Genomic DNA, 25,074 nt, shown 5'->3' with positions numbered 1-25,074 from the left:
GCAAGAGGCTCAAGAGCTGGTGGGGGAGCAGATATGAGCAGGCGCACACACACAGATCATATACTCCACTTCCTTAGAAATCCTGGTAAAAAAATTGACCATCTACTATCAGCCATTCAAGGATCCAATAGTTTGAACCTCTATAGGTGACCATCCTACCAGACGGAATCAGAGAATCACCTCTGCATTAGCACAGACCACACTCCCCACAGAAGTCTGGGAACTGCAAGGGATGAGTACAGAAAACATTTTTAGGGTACACTTAGGAACAATGTTACCTGTCGCTGAAATGAAGCTTTGTGGCAACAGGTAATTAACAGTTCACAGCAATATTGCATCACAAAGATAATATTAAGTAAACAGCACGTAATCACACAGAATTCTGGGGGAGTTACCTCGTTGGAGCTAAAACTTGGGAAATTTCATAGCTCTCACGTTTTAGGTAATACTACCACCATTCTTATTCACACAAGCAGTGCTGCAAAAGTCTACAAGACTCGCCATGAAAATAAGTGCCTTTACTGTTCAGATTGCACCATCTTGGCAAGGTGTATTTTTCAAACATTTATTGCTCTTGGAACTTCAGCCTTAAAGAAGTGAATGTATATTTTAATGCACAGCAATTGCACAATTTAGTTATGCAACAATACCATGACATCCTCCACCACAAAGTGACGTGAGATTGTCAATAAACACTACGACCGTTCAGCACTGAGAAGGAGCTGATGCCATGTGGTTTCCTCTTAGTACTGACTAAACCCAATACAGTTTAGCATGGGAGACGCAAGGAGATTACAGAGTGAGGCAAAGCAGCTGCAGACATATAGAGAATAATTGAAGCAGTGAAGCACCAGGGCCTTGAGCAATATCCTTAATCACTAACAGAAAAATGGTAATCACAATTACAGAGGACACTATTTGGCCTTCAGTACATTAATTTCTTATATTTGTATTGCTTTGACAATTTTACAACTGAAAACCCAATGAAAAAAATAGACAGATTTTCCATTTAAAAAATCCATTTCCTTTACATTCTGACCTAAAGCTAATAAAAAAAATTTCCAGCTGAGTGAAGTTCAAGGCCAGAATTTTTCATTTGGAACAAAATCTGGTCTAAAACACATGTTCACTGGGATCTTCACTGTCCTAAGCCCCTTTCAGGTCTGACCTGGAATCGAGACCTGCAGGAAAACTGATATTAATAAAAGTTTAGAAAAATTGACACCTGTGTAATCTGCACCAAGATTATCAGCAGGGGAACGAACACGAGTGGCAGTTTCATAGAGGAGCTGCAGACTTATGAGAAATTCAAATTTCTGTTTGTCTCTCTCTGTCCCAATCTGAACTAAAACTAAATTTTCAAAAGTGTCCTGTAATGTATAAACCTTGCTTTTCAGTAAGCACAAGTTCTAAAATGCAGATATGGTCAAATCCACAGAATTACAGGTGTTTCTGATATTTTCTAGCATGACACTACATGTGGGTTTTTTGTCTGCCAGGTCAAAAAAAAATTAAGCTGGGAGAAAAAAGAGACAACAAAACAATGAAGAGCAAGCAGATTCACAGTCATTGCAAATATAAAAGCATAACACTACAGAAAAAGAATGTTACGTGGACCACTTCAAACCTTGGCTCTCGATTTCTCCTGAGTAAATTAACAAATGTCTCTATTTCTTTAGCCGTGATGTGTTTCTCTAGCAGTTTTCTGTTGTTGTGCAACAAAGCTGTGATGGTGTCTTCTGCCAGAATATCATAACCAATCTGGGACTGCATGACGCAGAAGTTCTTAGCAATATATTCCTGAAAAAATGAAAATTCCCATGATGACCTGTTAAGCAGTAATGTTTTTCTTTTAGAACCAGAAGCATCCAGCTCAATTAGCAATCAAAATAATCATCAAAACTTTCCTCTCTGAACTGGCCTGAACAAAAGAACATCTGAACACCTAAAATATGTACCCCAGGATGACTAACTCTCCTTATTCTTTCATACACCAAAGGAATGAATCCATGAAAATATATACAAAATTCCAGAAATGGCAACAAATTTTTCTAAAAGGAAAAACCAAAAGGTTTTTATAATGTTTAAGAAGCTTGCTTTCCTGAGTCTTCCCTCCTCCCTTTCTCTCCCTCCAAGACAGAAATATTTCTGTAAAGCATTAGAAAGAAAACAAAGAAGCCACATAGAGCAGTTCAGTCTTTTATCTCTGGTCCCTTTAGTCCTTTAAAGTTAGTGCAGTTTTCCCCCCCCTGCAACATGCAAAGCACTTGACACCATGTTCTGAAATACTTCTTGCTCACAGGGAGTCTCCAGCAGTGGGAAATCAGGCTACCTGATGGAATAACCTCTGGTCTGATTCACTGCCATCCCTCTACAAATATTTAAGCAATAGAAACAGACAGTTCTGCAGACTTCTCACTTTATAATCCAGAGTCCAAGAACATAATTTTAATAACAGAAAGCTCATGAATGAAGCAGTGGACTCCAATCTCAGTCTAAGCCTGTGAAAGTATAAGATCAACCTATGATATTCATTGCTGATCACTCAATTCATATGCAAACGCCTACAAAACAAAACCAGTGCTCCTGAGCCTGAGGCAGTATATGACAGTGACTTCTTACTACTAACCTACACAAAACCCAGTCCTTTCACCATTACCACAGAGTCTCACTTGTAAGTGCAGAGAGCCATGTCAAACTCAGGATATATAATTTTCCTCCTGAGTTCTATAATTATCTTGAATACCACTGACCTGGTTCTTCCTATAGTCCTGTTGGGAATGTCTGAGAACTCTGTAACATAACCTTAACATGTATTTGTATGGAGCATATCTCTGGTCACCTAGGTCTTCAAGTCTCAGCATTGATCCTTCACCTTTGTCCTTAAAAGGAGCTTTGAGGATGCCGAATATCTGTGCAAAATCAAAATCACCGAGAATGAAAATCAAACCCAGGTTTTTCCTTAACTTATAGCAGTCAATGGAAATGTCCTCTGACAGGATCAGCACAAGGGCCTTATCAACCAAAGTCAGAAGTGAATCACTGCACTTATCTACATATGACTAAATACAAGTGGGGGCACAACTTCAGACATTACAGCTTTATATTTCCCACCAACTTGACTGACATTGCTTTCTCTTTACTGCTGTCCCCTATTTTAAACATTGTTAGTTAAGTGCCTTAACTTTGGATAAATGAAAGGATGAAAAAAGAGGACGATACTGGCTGCTGTCCAATTTCATCCTTTTCCCTTTTTTTCTTTTAATTTTAGTAGGCTACTTAAAGAGAACATTAATTTTGATTTACATGCAGGTTGGTCCTCATACAAACAAAGTCAGGGATCCAAAGGGCATCAGAATTTTTCCTATACGAGGAACACTTGCAGGATCAGGACCACATTGCAAGCTTGTTTCAAATTTCATCAACAATTTGCTATCAAATGTTGTCTTAAAACTCATTGGAATCACATGAAACTAATAGCCAAGAGACATGGCCCCTCGTGCTTCTATCCGATTCACAGACCAAGAGGCGAGTCTTGCCTAAGTAGTGTCATATCTATCCAATCTAACCAGACATTAACCCAACATGGCATAAGCCAAGTTACCTAAAAATAACATTTTTTTTCAAATCACTCTCTCCTACAATCTGTTTGTAAATACAAGCAAATCATTAATACAGTAGGACATACCTGAGCCAATATATTTTGTTCCCTCATTAATTTTTGCCGTTCCCGGTTTGGCTTGGTAATGACCACATCCAAAACTTCCTGCCCGTTATTAGGCACATCAGCAACAAAGAAAATGAGATCTTCCAGTAACTTGGTTACAAACCTAGAATGAATAGACAAATCATTATTATATATAGTCATTCAACAATTGCTAGGATTCATTAAGAAAGAAAATCACCTTTTAGAACAAGCTTTATCTAGCACAACGGAACTTCAATCACTGCAAAGTTAAGTTTGACATGTACTTAAGGATTCCAGACCTTGGTTCAGCAGAGGCTTAAATCCATCACAGGGATGTTTACCAAGGCATTACACAACAACCAAAGGGAAAAAGGGAGAAAAATACAGGATGCTGGATTGATGCAGAGTATTCAGAAATCCAAAATCTGTACCAGCTGGCCTCAAGGCCCAGGAACAGTAGAAAGACAATCTTACACAGCCTAGCAAGAATTTTTATACTTTATCACAGACACGGGTCTGTCAAACAAGAAGATGGACTCACTAGAGGAATAAAAGCATTCTGCCACTAGACTATTTCTCTACTGACCCAAGAAACTATCGAAAAATGACTATATTTGTTTCACTCTGCTACACAAAAGATTTGGCAGAACCAAGTTCTAAAGAGGACAGAGGCAGTAGTAATTCCTTCTCTCTTACCTTCAGAAAATGCAAGAAGAAAGTGGTCATTGCCAATTGTTTTTGTCATTGCCATTGTTACTAACATACCTCGCCAGGCGTGCACAGAGAGAAGTACAGATGCCCACAGATTTCAATGAATCTCCCTTAAAAGAACTTGCAATCTTCTACAAACAAAACCCAGCACATCTCCTACCCTGGGGAAGCATCATCAATTGGACAACATCTAGTCTATAACTACTAAACTTGTGGCCATGTTATGAAAGTGGCAGGAAGATGCCCAGCAGATTTTCAAAGTCATCTCTGCAAGCCAGACACAAAGCTTCCATTACCCACAAGAGGGCTGGGCTGTTCAGCTAAACCCTCTGAGTGAGCTTTAGCTTTAAAGTCTCAGCCCACTGGGAGAACAGCAAGGTCCCCCCCCAAGAGAAAAAGTAGAAAAGGCAGATGTAGGATGGAGCAACCAGGAATAAACTGTTGAGGCCCCTACTTACCTAAGCAGGAAGGTGATAAGACAGGGAAAAGAGGGTTTTTTTAACAAAGGAAATCACAGGAACAAAGAAATAATGGCACTATTCTGAAACCACTCCGAAATGTTTTATGTGTGTTCAACCAATCTGTCAACATCAAGACTCGACAATACTGGGTTGCAGTGACACAGCAGTGCAAGGTTAATACAGGAATGTCACACCTTGATCGTGTCGTATCCCTCTCTGGTTCAACTCAATCATGAAATGGCCCATCAGCTTTTCAAGGCTGAGTACCAACACCCAGGCCATTACAGATCTGCCTGTTACGATAAATCCTCCACCTGATATTAAACCATCTGGTCTAATTGCTACTGACAACTGACAGCAAAAATTCAGTTTTATCACCAAAAATTAACATTTTCAGCAAAAAGCTGTATATGATGCATGGTGGAATAGAAGTTACAAATTAACACTGCCAGAGATGCTGTCTAATATTCAGTTTAACCACAGACAGCTGAAAACAAATAGCGAACTACATCACTGGCAGCGGGATATATTTGGCTACAATGTACAAGAAAATCTCTTCATTCAGGGGCGGGTGTGAAGAACAGACATTCTAATAGCGCTACAGCTGAAACATAGATGAATACAAAGGGTAAACACCAAAATTATGTAAAATAGGAAAAGAGAACAGGGAAAAATAGAAATAAGAAAGGAAAGGGACAATTGGGGCAGCTTCTCAGTCACTCGAGACCTTCTTCTACTGCCCTTGCAGCATGAATGTGCAGTACAGTGAACTCCACACGAATCAAGAGTCCTGCCGTGCTGCCTACTGTATAGATGGCTTACTTGTACATGAGAATCAAATGTAATGGACGCCCATATTACAGCTCAGAAGCGGTTTATCAACGGAAATTAGGAAACTTTGCCTTTGCCCAGGGAGCTACCCAGTTATTTATGTGGCCAGTGAGCTGGGGAAATGCTGTTTACCCCCATTTTGCAGATGAGATATACAGACCAGCCTGAGGTGCAGCAGGGACACTCTGACAGAGGTGGAATCTAATCTCAGGGTAGCACTTTCAGCACCGAAGTGTTCTCTCCCAATTGCCTCTATGTCCACAAGGATGTTACTAACTTACCCATTACTGGGATGCCATGATGTCACAAGTAACCAAACACCAATTAAGGAGGGAAAAAAATAAAACTCACTAACCTCCTTTCGTTCTGGGTTATTGTTCCATTCTCCAGCTTTTTAACAGTTGATGCTAGAACCTTGTTTGCGTCATTGGCAAAGTCCAAGTCTCTGACCTCAGACAGAGGAACCGATACAATGGCAAAAGCTTCCTTGTCCTCTTTTGTTTGGCACGTCCCAATCTGCAACAGGTTTTGGTTTAATATGGGTAAGTAATCCTCTTACCTTTCTCCTAATTATTACACATATTTTATATGTTAGAAGTGAGATCACCAGTAGAGAACTTCAGGAATGAGTTTGGGATTTCAACCCCAAGATATACATGTTTACCTTTAACATCACAGGCCTCTCCTCATCAGTGTCTATTGGAATGCTGGTGCTAGTGACCCAAGTGTTAGTGCATAAATGCCTCAGTCGGACGTATGAGTTCCTGAAGGAGAACAAGGCAAACAACAGGTTAGATGGATCAGTCCTGAGCTAAATGGGCAAGGTGGGATGCAATGCAATACATGACCATGACATGAGACTTGAGGGCATGAGTCACACCAGCCACTCGTAATTAATAAAAGGGTGAGGGAGACCTAAAAGATACTGCAGTGTCCTTTTCCCTTGTCTCCTTCCTTCTCACCCAGAAGAGAGCTGCAACAAGAACAAACAGCATCTTGGGATTATGCAGAATGCTGTTTTTAAGTATTTATATAAGCCTAGGAGTAAAGTATTCCTTAAAGAAAAAAATTAAAAAGGAAGGTGTTATCAAATCCCATCTGAATAGAAATACATTTCATGAATAAAACCAATTCTTTTCGTATTACTTTTTTCTGCAAAGTAATGAACCCTTTCAACCTGTCACAGCACAAAAGCCAGAAAGTAAAACTGACCATGGTTTCACAGCTTCACCATTATGATCTGCAAACCCTTGTTGCAGGGAGCAAGCATTTACAGTACCAGGTCTCAACTGAAAATCAAGTGAACAAAGAGCAGACATGAGATTCTTCTAAATTCTTTCCATATGATAATCTGTGGTATTATCAAAAAGCAGAGCTGAGAAATCAATTACAATTTTTACTCTGAATTCTACTTTTTAAATATATTCACTGTGGTGTTCATTCACGCTCTCCCTTTCATGCTGATGGGCTTTGAGTATTCAAGTAAGCAAATTATCTGGCAAAACTTAGCATAGCAAATACACTTCAAAGCTGCATACATCAATATTTGCGGGTACCTAGCTTTAAAATCCACCCTCATAACAACTAGCCCCAAGTGTCTGTGTCTGCATGCCCGTTCAGTCACAACCAACACTGTGTGACTTATCTAGCCAATCTCAGCTAAGCAACACAGTTGAAATTTCAAATATTCACAATTAAAACCCAGAAGCCACTTGCTGAATTCATTTGAATAACAAATGTGTTCAGTGGCATCGTGATCTGTCAGGGAAACAGAAGCCCAGTTCACCATACATGTTATTTTGTTGGGAACAATTCAGTTAGACCTATTAGCAGTACAGTTTTTTTTCAAACAGTGCACAGGGCTCAATTCTGTCCTCATATATATCTGTGCAATATTTAGCCCATTATTTTTCTCTTCACAGGCTCTCTTTAAGTCTCACTTGTTTTATCCTTATAATTATTTTACCCAGTCACAGCAGCAGTATCATGTTTTATACATCCCTTGTTTATCCATGAACACTCCTCAAATTTTAACTGAGGGATAATACTAGCTCGTGTTTGATTTTTTCTGCTTTACTCACCAGCATAATGCTAGGAAGAAACCGTGTCAATGCAGCGCTATTTTTTGCCTTTTTTTTTTTTTTGCTTTGCTTTTTTTTTTTTTTTTTTTTTTTTTTACCTTGGAACCAGGCAATCAGCTCTCTGAAGAGTGGTGGCATCCAGTTCAAAGAGAGATGCGATGTCATTTCCATGTGGCACAGAGACCAAAGTATACATAATCTTCTCCCCTGCTTGGCGTTTCTTCTTTGAAGCAGGAAGGTCGCCGTCTCTCTGCTGATTAGGCACAAGGGTTATTTGCTTGCATCAGGGCCCATTATAAATTCTCCAATTACCTTGCGGGCAAGTAATACATCTGAATTGTACTTTTTCTTTTTTTTTTTTTTTTTTTCATTCTAGTAAGAATGTACCATGACTGGCTTTGGAGTGTGTAACACAAAGGGTGCACTTTGCCCCAGGTACATGGGGTCTCAGACAGTCATTATAACAACAGCAGGTCACAAGCTACAGAGAGGCTGCAGTACTGTATACATTATTACTTGACACCTACAACTTCAAAAAACCTGCGGTAGTTGCAGACCCTTCACTCCCAATAGATGTAACTACACAGTGCTGGTTTGGAAAGGGCCAAAGTTAAAAGAAGAGAACTAATGAAAACTGCATTTTTTAAAGGGGGGAGGGGATTAAAAAAGTAAGCAATTTGCCTAATTCCACTGTTGTTAAGTTCACTCATTTCTTTCCTCTCATATGGTCAGAATCACAGCAGCACACTTTCCAAACAGCAAGAGCCAGAATATCTGCTCCACTAAGATCAAATTGTCATTGGAAGCGGGGGGGGGGGGGGGGGGGGGGGGGGGGCAGCACACAAAGCACCAGCTAGATTGTATTAGACATCTTAGCACAGGCTGATAAGGCATTGGAGGCTGGATCCAACATAGGTCTGAGTGTGCCCACTGAAACTGGAGGAGTTCGCTCCCTTCGAGGAGCCTAGCTTTCAAGCGGCAGATTTTTGTCGCGTTGGTGCCTCAAAAGAGGCGTGCAAATCTAAGGCAGTGATCTTCCTCCCACCATCTGCTGAAGGTCCATGGGAATTTTGTGACCCAGCACCACTAAGCAGCCATCTTAATCTTTAGTTATCTACAAACCTTTGTCTTCACAGACAGCAAATCCTACCTTCCCTAAGCACGTATCTTTGCTTGAAGGAGCAATTCAGAGTCTGTGCCTGTAACCACGCAGCAGCCAACAGAATTACTGGCATAAGTAAAAGCTGCTCCTCTGGGGTGTTGAGTTACACATATTACAAAAGACTAATAACCAATTAAGAGACTGGCAGCCCAGGGCCCTTCATGTACACAAAATATATCATGGGGAGGAAAGAAAAAGAGGAATGAAGAAAGCCAAAAGAGAAAAATCAAACACTGGAAACCTGAAATACTATTATAATGATTTATAGTGCACCACTAGGGAAGAGATGTACAAAGCAATGTAAAGAGGCTAGACTGTACTCAGTTTGCATTAGTACCTTGATTAAAGCCAAACTGTAAGGGATAATCAAGGGCAAAGCTTTGATTATTCATATTGCCAATTGATTAAGCAACAAAATCAAGGATGAGTGAAACTATGTAAGAAATACCTAGTTATAATCTCATTTCAAGGCACTTTTTGAATCCTTCCAAAACATCAATTTTTTCATTATCAAGCCTAAAAAAGGCCAGCTTTCCATCCCATTACTTCCACGAAGGATAGAGACAGTAAGGAAAAATAACAGGAACCAATCCTCTCAGAAATTTTTCTTAGGCTCACCTAGTGATTAGAGTATTGTCACTAGTTTTTGAAAGGAAGGCTTGCTGAGACAAAGGGGAACCATCTCCTGTGTCTTGCACAAGAGTAAACTCTTATCTGGCAGTCCTCACATCCTTCCATATACCCCGCCCAAAAATATTAAACAAAATTGCACATAAAAACGTAAGCTGTATGCAAGGATTGAGAAAATAGCCAAATTTTTTGTGATTTCCATATACATTTTGTTTTACAAACTCAGGATGAGACCCAAACTGGAAAGGCAGGCAAACTATAAGAGAATCCTCTTAAGAGCTTAATAGGTGTGAGTCAGAGTCTAACATCAAATGAAAATCTACTTCCTAAATTTCCAAACAAAAATGGAAAACTGGAAAACCAGTTTAGAATTCAAGAAGTCTGTAAAGGGGTGAATGGCACAGGATAAATTTAGAACAGCATCCAGACTTTTTGATATTTCCCATAAATTACATTCAAATCTAGTTAGGGTTTCCCAGAAACTACTCGCTCTGCTATAATTTCCAAACTGAAAAGGCTGGTATACAAAAAGGCAGGACACTTCATAATTTTATGCATTTTTTTCCCTGGGGGTCTGGGAAAAATACAGACCAAAACATGAAACTATATTCTACTCTGTGTTATGGAAGTTTTTTTTACTCACTCATGACATAATGTCTGATCATCTCCAATAGATCATTAAGCATGAGTATATACGCACATGTGCAGGTTTCTATGACAGCAGGCAAAGTCAAAGGCAGGTCTCCTGTGCTTAAGTAGCTCATGCTAACCACGAGCTCTGTGGAGAAGTTCGTCCTGCAGTTTGGGGCAGACTCCACTCACTAGTTTCTCCGACATTTGTATAGATGCTATCGAGCAACAGAGTTGGCTCCTCAGGCCTAAATCCCGCCAACCAGGCTTGGCACCTGTCAAATCAGACCTGGCATATGAGCAAGAGCTGGCTTTCTGACAAGGAAGTCCACTTCAGTGGAGGGCAAGACAGTGTCTGTAACACTGCTAACTGCAATGCAAAGCTTAGCTGAGCAAAATCAGACCTACACAACAACTGTACATTAGTTTCAGACTGGACTCCAGCACAAATCTCAGAAGTCTCCTTATAATGTTATTTTAGGATCTCAGACACACCTCACAACCCAACCTGGATTATGGATGTTAAGCACTAGTCAACGAAAAAAAAAAAAAGGTAACAAGAAGTGACCCTGAACTTGACAGCTCTGAAAACAACTTACATATATGGAGTACATGAAAGACAAAGCAACAGCCATCACATATGAACATACATGGATTTACGTCTGAATTTCTGAGTGCGTGCACACATACCTCTGTGTGAGAGAGCGAGAGAACTCACACACACTTGCACACAGAAAGTTTCTTATGATTAATTAAATTTAGTAAGCCATCATCAGAATCTGCACTTAACCTAACCATTATTGAATCAGCAGATGAGTCTATATGAGGACGTGGAAAGAAGTGAAAGTATTAGACTATTTCAAATTAATTAGACAATATGATCAGCTCAGGAGAAGCACTGCATTCCTAAGCAGATGAAAACAAGATGACATTTACTCAGGTAAGAAACTGGTAAGAACGAGCAGATGCAGCCAGCAGAAACAGATTCAATGAAGAGAAAGGAGGAAAAGAACTGTAAAAGGTCTCAAATGTAGAGGAGAAAATTCAACTTAAAGCAGTATGAAGAGGAAGCCAATGAACAGTTTCAGAGATGTTGGTGATGTGGTCAGTGACAGCAAAGGAAAGGACAGCACTCCCAAGAATTCTTTAACAAAAAAAAAAAGCAGGTATAGAGTACAGAGAAGCGCAAGAACTGTGGGTAAAACAATATTAGCAAATAGTAAATTCACTGAGGAAAAAAAATAGTTTTGATTGTCCCAAACTACTGGCAAACTAGTGACAGGCTGTCCCAAGACAAATCAAATACTTATCCAAGGGGAAGAAGGTGGAATCACCTCACTCTGTCTTGCACTGGTCAAATGATTCACAAGGATGAAGGAAACGCACATTCAGCTCCTCTTCTGCCTGGCGGGCATTGGACCTACACCTTCCAAAAGAATGGCCCAGTCCAAACACCAGGTGGTACGAAGAGCAGAGTCAGCCCGCTCTGCCTAACAAAAACCTAAGCATCCACCCAACTAGAGGGCTGTTAGCCCTGAGTCACCAGCCCCATTCTGCAGCAGTAAAGCAAAGCACGCTACCCACATGCACAACGGGACTTGGCCAGGAGGAGGAACTGAAAATACCCCTACCATACAGCCAGCGGCCCTGACACTCTTCCAGGAGGACTCGTCTAGGAAAGCGAAGGCTGAGAGTTCAAAAAAGGAGTCCTAGCTAGTGAAAACAGCCATTTTGGTGAGGAGTGGAAATACTGACCCAGGCTCACAGCAAAGTCTGTAATTCCTGGGCTACCACCACTGATTTGCAGTGCATCATACCGATTTAAAAAGCAGCTTAACAAAAAAAAAAAACAAACAACAAAAAACCAACAACCAAACCAACAGATATAATATGGTGCTTGCAATCTGAAGGGCAAATTTAATGTAACTGGAGACGAATTCCATACTGCAATCAGAGACAAAATAATCAGGTACAATCAGATTTGTCTTTCTTGAGACTTGTAGCCCAGCAGATAACCCTTCCTCACAGCTCCTAATATAATTTGCTAGTAATTGTGACCTATCCCAAATCCCCATTATTCACCTCAACTGGGTACCATACCTAAAATTCAGGAGATTTACATGGAGTTTTGCTTATAGAGGGGCCTCCCTTTCAACTGCAAAAAGCAATACAAAAACATGACAGACCTGAAATACCTTTTCTTTTAGAAACCCAATCTACAATTCCAATTGGTAAAGACACCTCTTGTGGCACAGAGACAGACAAGGATAATGCCCTGCTCCTGAATGAATACACTAAGCTGCACTACAGATTTCAGCAGAAATTAAATTTAATAGCAGCCAGAGTTCTGAAAATGCCTGTTAAATCCAGTACAATGTGGTATCTCAATATGTTAACCCAGTTTAGGAGGCTCTTACAAAACCAGCATTTTCAGAGAACGGTAATGTGAGCAGAACTCCATAGGTTAGATGATTTAAAAAATTCTATATGAAAAGAAAGCTGAGTAAATTAATGGCCAGCCTTGCTCCTGCATGTTACGAAGCCCTGGCAGACAGCACAGCAGTTAGCCTCCTATAACACCTTCACTGTTGACTCATTTGTGAGTCATCGCATTTTTAGCAGAGACATCACGTTGCAATTCTGTTGTTAGGAGCCAGAGACATTCTGTAAGAAACAATGTATGCGCTTTCAGAGCTGATTCAGACCTGTGTGCAGCAGCAGAATAATAATAATGTGCCGGCATCCGTGTCTCCCCTTCTCCCCCCAGCCTATCAAGTGGTCTGACTGCTGGCTTTATATAAGCAGAGACACTGCCATTTTAAAGCTGATGATTTTTTTTATTTTTTTTAAATGTTTTTCAGATTGTTTATTGCCAGGTTAATTCCTAAACAAGCCTTTAAAAAAAACAATAAATTCCCCAAGCCTATTCTACTTGTTTAAACTGCATCACCTGTGTCCCACATTATAGAATCTTAATTAAACAAACAGTTGCTGGAAGGTAAAATAAAAAAAAAAAATTAATTTACAGTGTTTATCAGAAAAAAAAAATCACCTGAGTTGGAAGCAAGGAAGAAAACTTTGAATTGCAGAGGTGTTTGGAATTCATAAATATAAATAAACAGAAGTCAAAGGAGGTATGTCAAATTGTATCTAGAGTCCACGGTAGAATTGTCCAACTTCTTTACAGGAAAAGTAAATGCATACCAGTCTCAATCCTAAGAAAAATCTTAACAACAAAAGCCAGTTTGGAACTGGTTAGGATTAGCACTCTCTCATGAAAATGCAGACAAATGGAGTTAAGGTACCTATCCAAAGACAGCCTTTAATACAAAGGCGCTAACAAATGCCAGGTTCCCAGCTGTTCTTGACATTTCCCCAATGTTTATAGCATTCTTCTGGATGCTGTAAATTTCTGTGATTAGAAATAATAGACTACTTTGCAGCATAAAGTAACACCAATTTTGGCTTTAATGGGAGCTGTAACACAGAGCACTGCGTTTTGTTGCACGATACGCTACAACCTCCTAGACTTCAAGAGATGAAGCAGCCTTTTTTGGTAAGGCCTTTAAATCACAGAAAGGTCTTCCCGTTTAAAAAAAAAAAATCTTCTGGAGTTCAGATGTGAGAAAAACATGTATAAAGAATATTAATCAACTCATTGTAAGGCCAAATTTTACCAGAAATAAAAGCAGTGTTTCACAAGACAATTTGGCTGGATTCTCAAGAGGCAGCCCATAAATGAGCAATGAACCACAGTCCAAACATAGCTTTAATGCTTGGGAACAAAAGTCCTAGTGACTTCCAGTAATATTTATGTTCACCAGAGCCAAAACCCTTTCAGACTTTAAAGTCACTTAAGGTAAGGCAAAAAAGATGCACTTAGGCAGAGCCTAGGTGCCTATGCCCACTACTGCACCATGGAAAATCCTTCTCCATTGCTGCTTCCTAAAATTCAGTTGCCTAAGCAACTGTGATCAGGACTTGTAAACCAGGCAGCGAACATGCACAAGGAGCCCTATCGCACATTTAGGAGCTAAGGGTTGGCACGAAATGCACAGATGGCTGTGCCGCCTTGAAAACCCAGACGACAGAGAAGGAGTTGGTACCCTTTTATCCAACAGACTAGCAGAGAGAAGAAAAACACAGGCTGCAGGCTCAGTTTCTTCCTTCAGTTGAAAGAATGCAAGTTTGGATCTCCCATTTCCCTGCTACTCAGACTTCAAATTTTGCTGGGGTACGTCCACTTCCACCTCCCCCTCTAGAGCAGATTTACTTCACGGGCAGTATTTCAAAATTAATTGCTTCAAAAGATGAAAAAGAAGATGCCTTTGCAGTGAATCAGTTAGGCAGTCACCTGGCAGAAGAAACACTAGATGAAAACCATGGAGCAAAAAAAGCGTGTGCGCTCTAGGTTATGTGCATATTGGCTACAAGACTGACACAGCTGGCTCTTAAAGAACTAAAAATATTGTAAGATTCTTGTACTTCTGAGGGATAATTCAAAACACCGCATCATTGTAACATAAAAGAAATTCCTGCACAGGGATGTGAAGCTTTTCTGCTCAGTTGCTCAAGGCCAGAATGAAGGCTTAAAATAGCCATTGCTGACTCATGCTATTTCCAACAAGAATATAAAGGGGTGAAGGATCCAAATGGATTTCTACCACGCTAAAAGTGCCTGTAGGCTTGCATTTACATGGGGGTGTTACCAAACGTTGTTAAGAGTTCTTTCACAAAAGATTTTTCAAAAGAAAGTGCTGACTGCGTAAACTAAGCAAGATAGCAGTTTTGATCATCAATCAGTTTTGATTAAATTTTAATTGGAAGTATTTGTCTAAGCTGATTTATCTGATCTGGATTTTTGGTTGAAACCAATACCCAGAAGGATTAAGCCAAACTGTTAGAGAACTCACCTTTAGCATTCATGTTCAGAGTACTCTTGTGCCTTCTTCATTACCCAGTCCAGCGAATATTTAACTATTTAGATGAACTGGAATTGCTACAACTGGAAACCCTATACTGTATCTAAATTAGTATAGTGTGGTACAATAGGATTGGATCCTTGGTGACCAGGACCTAACATCTACCCTATACACATTTTCATCGGTCTTACTTCAGACTAGTTGTAGTCTGGTTTTCTGGCCTGGGCACCCATGAAAGGTTGAAGCACAGTAGATACATTCAGAGATGTGTGTATCTTTTTACTTTCATCCGGCAGAATACAAGTTCACACGTTCTGAGATTGCTCTGCAAAGTGAATTGGAGTGTCTTAAATAGGGAATAATCAGGAGATTTGATTCAGAAGTGCTGGCATGATGAGAACTACAACGCTAATGCAAAGGCACATCTATGAGATGAGCTTTACTGTTCACAGAACAAGAGAATGAACACAAGTATTTCCAAGCAAGCACCCTGTTCACTGGGGTATTCTAGAACTTATCTTGATTTCCATTCAAAAGATCCAAAGGCTTCAAGTGTCATTCCAATACAGAAGAAAAACAACTGGTGTAACTTCCATATTTTCATGGGAGAGAATTCTCATTTCTCTGGACAGCTTAGCTGTTATTGCTATATTACCATTAATACCAAATACCAGGGAAGATGGAAAACCCTTGTTGCCAACTCCTACGAAAGTCTCCATTTTTATTAAAATTGCAGTCCTGAAGGCATGTGATTATGTAAGAATCTTGGGTGTCATTTCATGAAAAATAAAAAATTCTTCCCCATGCAGAGAAAAACTTGAAAATGTGTCCTCTAAAAGAACAAAAGCCAGAAGGCAACAGAATGAAATTAAACTGATTTTTTTTCAAAGAAGATCTCAGTGTTTTCAAGGCAATCTCATGAATTTGATGGAGGAATGGTTCTTTTTTGGACTATTTGTTTTCTCAGTAACAATAAGATTCCCCCAGGGTTTTAACTCCACTTCCTTCCACACGTTATACGCTACAATGTGTCTGGCCTTGCCTCGTTAGTTAGAATTAACTAGCATGCCCTTGACACTGCACAAGGCAAAGGCTGTTGCCTCCTAGGCAAAGGGCATGAGGCTTTTGTCCAACCCATCCACGCTGCAGCAAGGACAACTCGGATCCTTGCGAAGGTGCCATGCTAGAGTTGCCTGAAGTGTGACAGGGCTCAGACTAAGCCTGTGCCTGAATATCGGCTTGCATGTATTCAATACAGGCAATAAAGAGAGTCTCAGCATGTTCTTAGATTCAGAGCCACACTTGATTGACAAACATGTCCCCAAAGGGGGCTTGTCTCTACTAGCAGAGCCTCTGAATTGGTACTGGCACATAAGTAACCAGACTTGCTTGTCCCTGGTTTTCTTGCTAAAGAGGGTGGTGGGTTTTGCCATGAAGTAATACATCTGACTTGAGAAGAATTAATACATTTCATATCTGCAGTCACCAAGCAGAACAGCTTCCAACTAATGCCAATTTGATGCAGAATTTGAGTAAGTTTCCTATCATTTGCCTTATGCGAGGGAAAACTTTCTGTAACGCCAGTTTGGAGTTGCACCCTAGCTTACACAGGATATGGAAAACAATCCCAGCGGCCGTGACACATAAGTAAAAGGAAAGCTATGAAGGACTTTCATATGTTGGGCTGTATTGGGTTAAGGATACAGTATTTCCCAGATTATATGCAACATATAAATTCCACTTACCAAAGCTTTTCCTTCATTATTACCTTCTGGATAGTGTGGGTTAAGCTGGAAAAGAAAAGAAGTCAAATACTATCTTGATAGCTTTTAGACATTTCAGAACTCAGGGGAGAGGGGTTGGTTCAGTTCTCTATTATGTGTCCACCCTGCAAAAGGACAGTGGAGTATTTAGAAGCAGTATGAGAACAAGAGTATAAGAATTACCAATTCAGTTTCTGACTGACTTAACTGGCGATGTCCTCACTTCAAAAAAAGTGCAGCTTGCGATCAAGCTTGTTAACTCAACAGAGGAATCTCAAATAACCAAAACGAACGATAGAGAAAGCACAGACAGTTACTAATCTAAATACAGCAAGTTACAGTCACCCACACACGCAATCACTTCCAGGACTGACCTTGAGCAGATATATTGAGACAAAAACTAACATGCTTCATGTCTACTGAGATTTTACAGGAAGACAGTGAACTCCGAATAAACACATCTTTGAAATAGGAATGGTAATGCCACTATAGACAAGTGTTTAATTACCCTGTGATTCTGTTTAACCATTATTAATGGGGATAATATTTTCTATGTCATACCAGGACTATCAAGCATTAATTAATAACTAAAGTAGTATGAGAAGCTTGGATGAAAGACACTATATAATAGTAAGTGTGAAGTATTACTATTTAACAGTGTTTAATATGATTTTACTTTTGACAAGGGAAATACATAGACAGAAGATGAGGGATTATGTAGGCAGACATACACTCAAATAAACAAACACACATACACCCACACACTCGCTGCACATGAAACCTTTCAAGATTTGACTTACATAATGAAACAATTTTGCCTCAATATTTACCATATTCCCTGACACAGGATATGCCTTCAAAGCGTTGAAAATGCTGAAGTGAAATTATTAGTTATATAAGGTCATTTAGTTTTTAAGCAACGACAGCACGTATACATCTCACAGATAAGTACAGTCATTTTCTTGGCTTGAATTTGGCATTACCGGTGTGGAAGACCCAGAAATTAATTGCACTGGGCAAGCTGAACCAGTAAATCTTTTCAATATCACGTCATCATACTTCTAACATTACACAGACAACTATTGTGAAGTTTTTATTAAGTTTATAAGGTTTTTATTAATACTGTATCATTCATATCCCTTTACCCAAAAAAGCCAGCTGCTCTCCACATCATGAGCCTGAAGAAAGGAGGAAAACTTTCAGATATTCCTAAAATTGCTGAAAATACCTTCCCTCTGTGTCATGACTTGATGTGCTAACACAGAAATGACCAAAGGTTTATACTCCTGTCTTCATTTCAGTATTTGCATTAGCCACTGTGTTACCCTCACAAATCTAATTTAGAGAGCCTGCTTTCCTCCCTGCATTGACACCTATCCCAAATCTTGCATTTTGCTCCTCCGTGACATTTTCACACAGTCTCCTAGCTCCGACTCCCACCTACTTCTGTTATACAGCAACAGGAATGGGAGATCAACACTGAATAACAGACAACTAGAAGATACACAAATATACATACATGTACATATGCATCTATATGTAACTGTTCTCATATAGTTTTGGTTTCTTCATAAGTTCTCACACTTCTTTCAGCATTACGTTTCTTCACCTGACACCTTAGAATAATTCTAGTTGCCCATTCTAACAGCCAAGCTCAGCTCTCTACTTTTGGTCCTTCATCAAGAACAGAGAAAATTATCAGGTGGTGCTCCTTAGTCACAGCAACACAGTGGCCTTTCAGCACAGGTGCAGAGAAGGTACAGAAAGGCTAAATTCGATCCTACCTTCAGATTCTGCTGGTTGTAAGTAAGCAAGAAATAGTCTGGGTCATTTCAGGTTTGTCACTAGACTCAGCACAGAGAACCGTGCACTGAGGACTAGATCTTCAAACAGAATAAATCTATGATGTTTCACTGAAGGGCCCGAGTGAATACGGTTGTCTACCCACTATGAATTGGGCCTTGAATTCTGCTATTCTTCAGCTGTTTGCTTTCAACATAATGATGCTTTAAAAAATATATATATAGCAACAACAGGAGAAACGAGGAAAATCTCTCTCCCACGCCACTTCTTGCCTTGTTTAAGAATGACTAAACAGATTGCCCTAAAATTTCCAAAATAGTTCACTTGTGGACAGAGTCTGAGGGAGACAGAAGGCTCAAATGAAAAATACAGTGCATCCTTAATGATGGGTTTTCTTGCCCCACCATAATAGAAATAATAGAACTAAAAAAATGTTGTTTAGAGAAAGTTTTGAGATGCTGACGTTAAACAGCAAACGCAATGAAATGCAGTTTTAGGGCTGACGTTCATGGCCCCATTTTTAGCTGTGCTGAGCAGCTGCCACTTTCATTTTCATTTCAGCTGAGGTGGTTGGTGCTGAGCATCTCTGAAAATCAGACTATTAGCTATTATCCCATACTATATTCTCCAGGTAGAGGGGCATAAATCATGTAGTGTTGTATGTCGTATTACACCTGTTCTGAGTCCTTTTCAATATCCAAGTACAGCAGAATGAGCTAAGGACACAGCGACAGTCTTAAGACTCCAAAATCTATTGCTTTTTCTGATTTATGTAAGATCATGTCTCTGTTCTTCGATAAGCCTCCAAAACAAAAGAATCCTTGAAAATAACAACATTAATAATTTTTTTTCCCTTGTTGCTAATGAAATCAAAGTAAAATTCTTTGCGAGTGTTTAGAAAGTAAGAATACTACGCTAAAATGGGCCTCATTTAAGTTCATCCATCTTCAAGCTTTTTTGTGTCATTGGATGTGTTGAAGTTGCAATGCTACTGAAGTATAGCTGAAACACAGTACTGTATATTTCCGTAAAATGCCACTGGAAGGTGCATGCAGGCAATACACAGTAAGAACACGATGCATTGTAAACTGCAGAACTCAAGCAAGTGTGATTGTATAAATCATTATTGTAATAGCTTCATTATATGTTATGGGGTTTTAGAGTATATCTCCAACAGCTTCTTTTCCAATGCAGAATAATCCAGAAATCCTAATGCTCTGATGCTTGTTTTTCAACAAACTTAGGCACAGCCATTTTTCACCTTTCCATGGATGGAAGAGAAAAAGATATCACAAAATGAGAGTTCAGCTTCCTCATGGCTGAAAACTAAATATCATCAAAGACCTTGAAACTCATTTCATGTTACGGCACACTCATGAACTCACTATAATATCCCAACACTCACCCATTATGTAAGGCCACATAACCTAACCACCTGAGTAAATGGCAATTGCTATATGGTGGTAAGGGAGGTGCCATCTACATCAAGTAACACAGACTGCATTAGTAGAGAATAACTAGGGAAGGGCAGAGAATTCACATCAGTGAAGCTGTGAACCGGCCGCCTGATAATAGCTGTGCTCTTCCTTCACTCCACTGTCACATGGAAGGCCAGCTTTATTGTGGGGATTTTGCAGTTGGGCAAGGCTAAGGTAATCAGGTCTCACAGCTCCAATGACAACACTTTATGACACCGTGAACACTTCATCATTTCAGTTGTTCAGCCACATGAACCCAGACCCAACTCTACACATCCTCCAGCCTACAGAAAAATCTCCTAAATGCCAGAAAACAGGGCTACCGCATCAACTTTTCTTTCACATCACAGCCCCATGGAAGATATTATGGTTTCAGACACAGAGGTTAACAGCGCACGCTGACTTACATGCTGCATGAGCTTTTCCTTATGCTAAGGCCCTGTCAACAAGTACCACTGTAACTGCAAATGCAATTTGAACAACATAGTTCACAGGAAGTATCTGGAACCTCAACTTGTCTTGGCCTCAACCTACTGGGGAGAAGAGAGCTTGGAAGCAGCCTAGCAAACTTGTCAGCAGACAAGGACAGTCAATACCATGAAAAGGCCACCACCACACAAGATCATGTTTTAAAATGCTAAAATCATTGACTATTTTGGCATTTATAGAAACATTTGCAACTACAGAGAAGACAATACATTCTTTAAATCTAAACAGAACTTGCATTTACTTGCACAGTTTCCTAAGAAGCCAAATTCCTAACTCATGATCTACACAGGGTATGTGCAAAAGCCTGAAGGTCAGGGTCAGCATTGCAGGTGGTCCTCCTGGGTGTATAAAAATTGATGTGTCTCAGATTTCACGTTCGGCCTTTTTACATGGTGGCATATGAGTAGACATATGAATGCGTACATATACCAATATGCTCATATTGTGGGAGCACCAGAGGCCCCTGGTAGAGAGTAAGTGTGACAAACACATAATAGAAGTCAGCTTTTAGAGGTGGAAAACTGAGGTATAAGCAAAGTCTTTAACCATTTCTGGTTCAAATTCTTTGGAAGGGCAAGGAATCACATTCCTGAATTTTTGCCTAATGTCCTCATAATGTGATCATCCTCCTGTAGAGCCTGCATAGCAGGAAGACAACTTTCACCTATGTGTGTTTGTGTGTTACTTCTGGTATTTGGTGCTCGGAGAATGCAAGTGCCCTGCTAATCCTGAGAGGTATCCTATTAGATCAAGTGCCAGAAGTCCCAGGCTCTGTCATCTCTACTGATGACGTCTCTACTGATTAAAGCTAGTCAAAGTTATATCTTAAAGTTTTCAATATATAAGACTTGAACACTGCATAATCTCCTGAGGTTCTACTATTGACCAGAACAACTTCTCACTAATACTTTGTTTCTGGCTTTAATTTTATGTTTGCATGTTCATGTAGGAAGATATGCTTTACAGTCCAACAACCGAATTATAAACCTCAGTCCATACTGTGGACAGCTTGACATTTCACCTTTATAATGAATGCTGCTTTCCTAGACAGAGGAATGCACAGAAAGTACCCAAACAGGCTATTTTTGGACACTCTTAATTAAGAAGGAGAGAGAGCAGTTCGGGAAAAGAAACACCCATGCTGACTTTAATGAAATTTTGTTGACTAGGTAAAGGATATTTAAAACATCTCATCAGGGAAGGAATTAGATTGCCAAATTTCAGCTAAATGAACATTTTAACAACTTGGTTAAAACCCACATTTATGAAGGAAACCCTGACAGACAAAGAATAAAAGGATCTAATTCAACACACGTAAACAGTTCCTATTTCATTTGATAACCAGCCTGTTAACGCACAGCCTGCTACCCAATCAACAAGAGCAAGTGTTTCAGGAAAAAAAAAGCCACCACAAAAGAAAAAAATCCACTTCTCAAATCTTTCATCTTCATTAGCCTTGCTTTGTTCTTTGTTAATGTCATACTGATTAGCTTCCAATAAATCTAAAGGACTTTTGCACAATTTCAAAGACTTCAGTGCTATTCGAAGGACTTCTGCCATCTTATTAACTTGCTGGAGAAAGACTGACTACGACTCTACCTCGATAAACCCCATTTAACACTGCCATAGCATCGGCACAAAGTTCCTGATAATCACCATCTGAGGAAAGTTTAAAAATCTTAAAAGGCCTTTTATTTGAGGATTGTACTTTGTTGATGTTTTGCTTATGAGCCATGTCTTAGCAGATCAGATGAGTTTCCAGGGAGCACTGGGAGAGCTGAATCTTTTTGTCTGCTTCTGGCCCCCCATGCAGCACAAGCAGAGTGAAGTGGGCTCCGACAGCCATCCCTGTGTGGGGGAATGACTGGCTAGTCAAAAACTGGGATGAGAATCAGCTCTGACACCTTCCTGTCCCAAATATTCACCCTCATCATAAGAAGAAAGGATAGGTTGTCCTGATGGTGGTTTTAGCTGCTGTATAAGCAATGGCAGGCCAGTGTTTTGGTATGCTTAAATCACCACTGATTTAAAGGTCTCACATCAGCGGCGTAAGCTGGAGCTGCTACAACATGTGGCTCTACGTTAGGCCAGGAGAGAGTGGTGACTGGGAGGTCCCTTTGCTTCTACTGTGATCAAGGGCAGAGAACCTGACCACCCACCGACGCCTGGTGCTCAGTCCCACGCAGCCGTATCCCATTCTGCAGAGGAAGTCAAAAGAAAGAAAAAAAATGTCTAAGAGACCCTTTAGTCTAACCTGAATGCTGGACCATAAGCACAGTATGAGCTTCAGCGGCTCCATGCCAACATGTGCTATGTGAAAAAGCATCCTCATCTCTTCAAGGGTTATGTTCTAAATATTAATGCCTTTCATTGGTCCTCCCAGAAATAATTAGGAATGATTGAATTAGACATTACTGAAATGTCTACCATTAAAAAAACACCACAAACACACACACACACACACACACAAAAAGCCCCAACAATAAAAAAAAAAAACCAAGGGAACCCTTCTAAACCTCCATCAAGCATCAAAAATAAAGAAAAAGAGGCAGAAATATAAATGAATAAAAGCTTCTTAAGTAATCTTGAAATAAGAAGCAAAAAAAAAAAAAAAAAAAATGCATTGAAGAACAGACCACATGTCTACATTTGCTGTTTTGGAACACATCAAAATGCAATACCAGCAGACGTTGTATTTTTAATAACAGAAGCAGTCCTTACAATGGCTAAACAAGAATAAATGCTGCATTAATGGCTTCACACTTCCCTTCCTCCTAAAGCTCATATGTATACAAACTCAAATGCAGCGAACTTCAGACAGGACTGAAAAAGCCCAGCTGAACACAAGCTCAGAGATCACTGCTGCACTGAACACAAGCTCAGAGATCACTGCTGCAAAACTAGTTGGCTGGGGGAAAAAATCCTTCCTCCCAGATTCAGATTTCTGAAGGTATTTGCACAATGACAGATGCAAATATTGTTCCTAACTTCCACCAAAGTCAAGACAAGTCAGGTCAAGAAATTTAGCTGCATTCTTAAAACCCTGGGAAAATCTAGCCCTGGGTTTTGCTAAATGGACAGCTTCTAACTCTGTCACTTTAAAAAGCCATATCCAAGTCTGCCAAACAGGTCAGACTGGCTCTGTAAATCAGTAATCCATCCTCCTCCTCCTCTAGTCTCTGGATCTTTTCCATCTCCTCATGAATAGCTGTAAATTACCCTTCACTCCTTACAGAGCTTTAAAACAAAAACACACTCCTCCTATGAGACAGTGAAAAATAGAAATAAGGCTTACGGTGCCGAGTTCAACCTGTCACCTTGGCAAGCCCTTTTTCTTACAAGAACCTTTAATCACTGAGCCCAACAGACAGAAACTAATCAGAATGCTGTATTAACATTTAATGAAGAGACTGGAAGAAAACGATTCAGAAGATTTTGAAGCAATCTCCAGGTAAGGAGGTCCTGCAATACCAACAAATTAAATGTCTGAGCAGATGCGTGAAGGCCTTGGTGGATGCTGCCATCTCCTGGTACCTTCTCCAGTTTACAAACTGTTATCCTTGAGCAAAAGGTACCTACACATCTTAAACGAGGCCATTTTTATCCAGTTATTTGCCTTACTGTTTCTAAAGGCAGAAGGAACCACAGAGCATTTACCACTATGCTCTCCTCCTCTCCATGAGCTGTATGATCAGTGGAAGAATAGTTTTTTCTGCAAAGGCTTGCTTCCATGTCACCCCAAAAAATACCACTGGAAAACAGCGGTCCCTTTTTGCTTCCTGAACACAAAAGATCTCTGTCAGTAGTCCAATTTCCAAAAACTGGATATCAAAAGGTCTAAATTAGGCCTAAATTATGGCCTTCAAATATTCAATCTCAGTTGCCTTAATAAAACATCCTATGCAGTACTCCATTTTCCACAGCAGTTTAAGAAGGTGAAAGAAAAATAAGTCCATGAAACTACAAAGACATTTTCTCCAAGGCTCCAAGGGGTTAATCCCTTAATTGCCTCAAGTTTAAAAGAACCGATTTCCCTTTTACGTTTTTTTTATCTTAGCTAACACTAAGGATACTATTACTCATACAAATATATAATCTCTCTCAAAATCTCATTAAACGCTTTGTTTTCTATTCTTGTGGCAGCAAGTTCCACTTCTTTACTATGTCCTATTCAGAAGGCAGGAGAGAATTACTTTCTATCAATATTAACTTGAACATGCACTCGGCTGTCTTCACCATGATCCAAATCAAGCAATTACTACAACAGGACTAAATTTATTATGAGCAGTATGGCTCTGTCCACCCGGATAAACGCATATTATAACGATATAGATCATATGGCAGGCTAATATTTTTAATACTGAGACAGAACAGAAATCCATTTAGATGAATGTAAACCAAGATTAATAGCAGTTCTCTATTTAA

The 25,074-nt window shown here is 39.8% G+C and overlaps 1 protein-coding gene across 5 annotated transcripts in view; it reads right to left on the bottom strand.

The window, feature by feature from the left end:
* Positions 1-25,074, bottom strand: part of ITPR2 (inositol 1,4,5-trisphosphate receptor type 2) — a 271,778-nt gene that overhangs the window by 184,395 nt on the left and 62,309 nt on the right. For 3 of the 5 annotated variants that reach the window (XM_082310914.1, XM_082310918.1, XM_082310917.1), the window contains exons 10-16: positions 16,862-16,906; positions 7,871-8,025; positions 6,356-6,455; positions 6,047-6,207; positions 3,689-3,830; positions 2,754-2,912; positions 1,628-1,800 (exon numbers count right to left, since the gene is read on the bottom strand). In XM_082310914.1, coding sequence (XP_082167040.1) covers positions 1,628-1,800; positions 2,754-2,912; positions 3,689-3,830; positions 6,047-6,207; positions 6,356-6,455; positions 7,871-8,025; positions 16,862-16,906 — 935 coding nt within the window. The remainder of the gene's footprint in view (positions 1-1,627; positions 1,801-2,753; positions 2,913-3,688; positions 3,831-6,046; positions 6,208-6,355; positions 6,456-7,870; positions 8,026-16,861; positions 16,907-25,074) is intronic. The other 2 variants (XM_082310915.1, XM_082310916.1) reach the window with 2 other exon arrangements.

The sequence above is a fragment of the Platalea leucorodia genome (genome assembly GCF_965183815.1).
Source record: "Platalea leucorodia genome assembly, chromosome: 4".
NCBI lineage: Eukaryota > Metazoa > Chordata > Aves > Pelecaniformes > Threskiornithidae > Platalea > Platalea leucorodia.
This window is presented reverse-complemented; position numbering and strand designations above follow the sequence as displayed.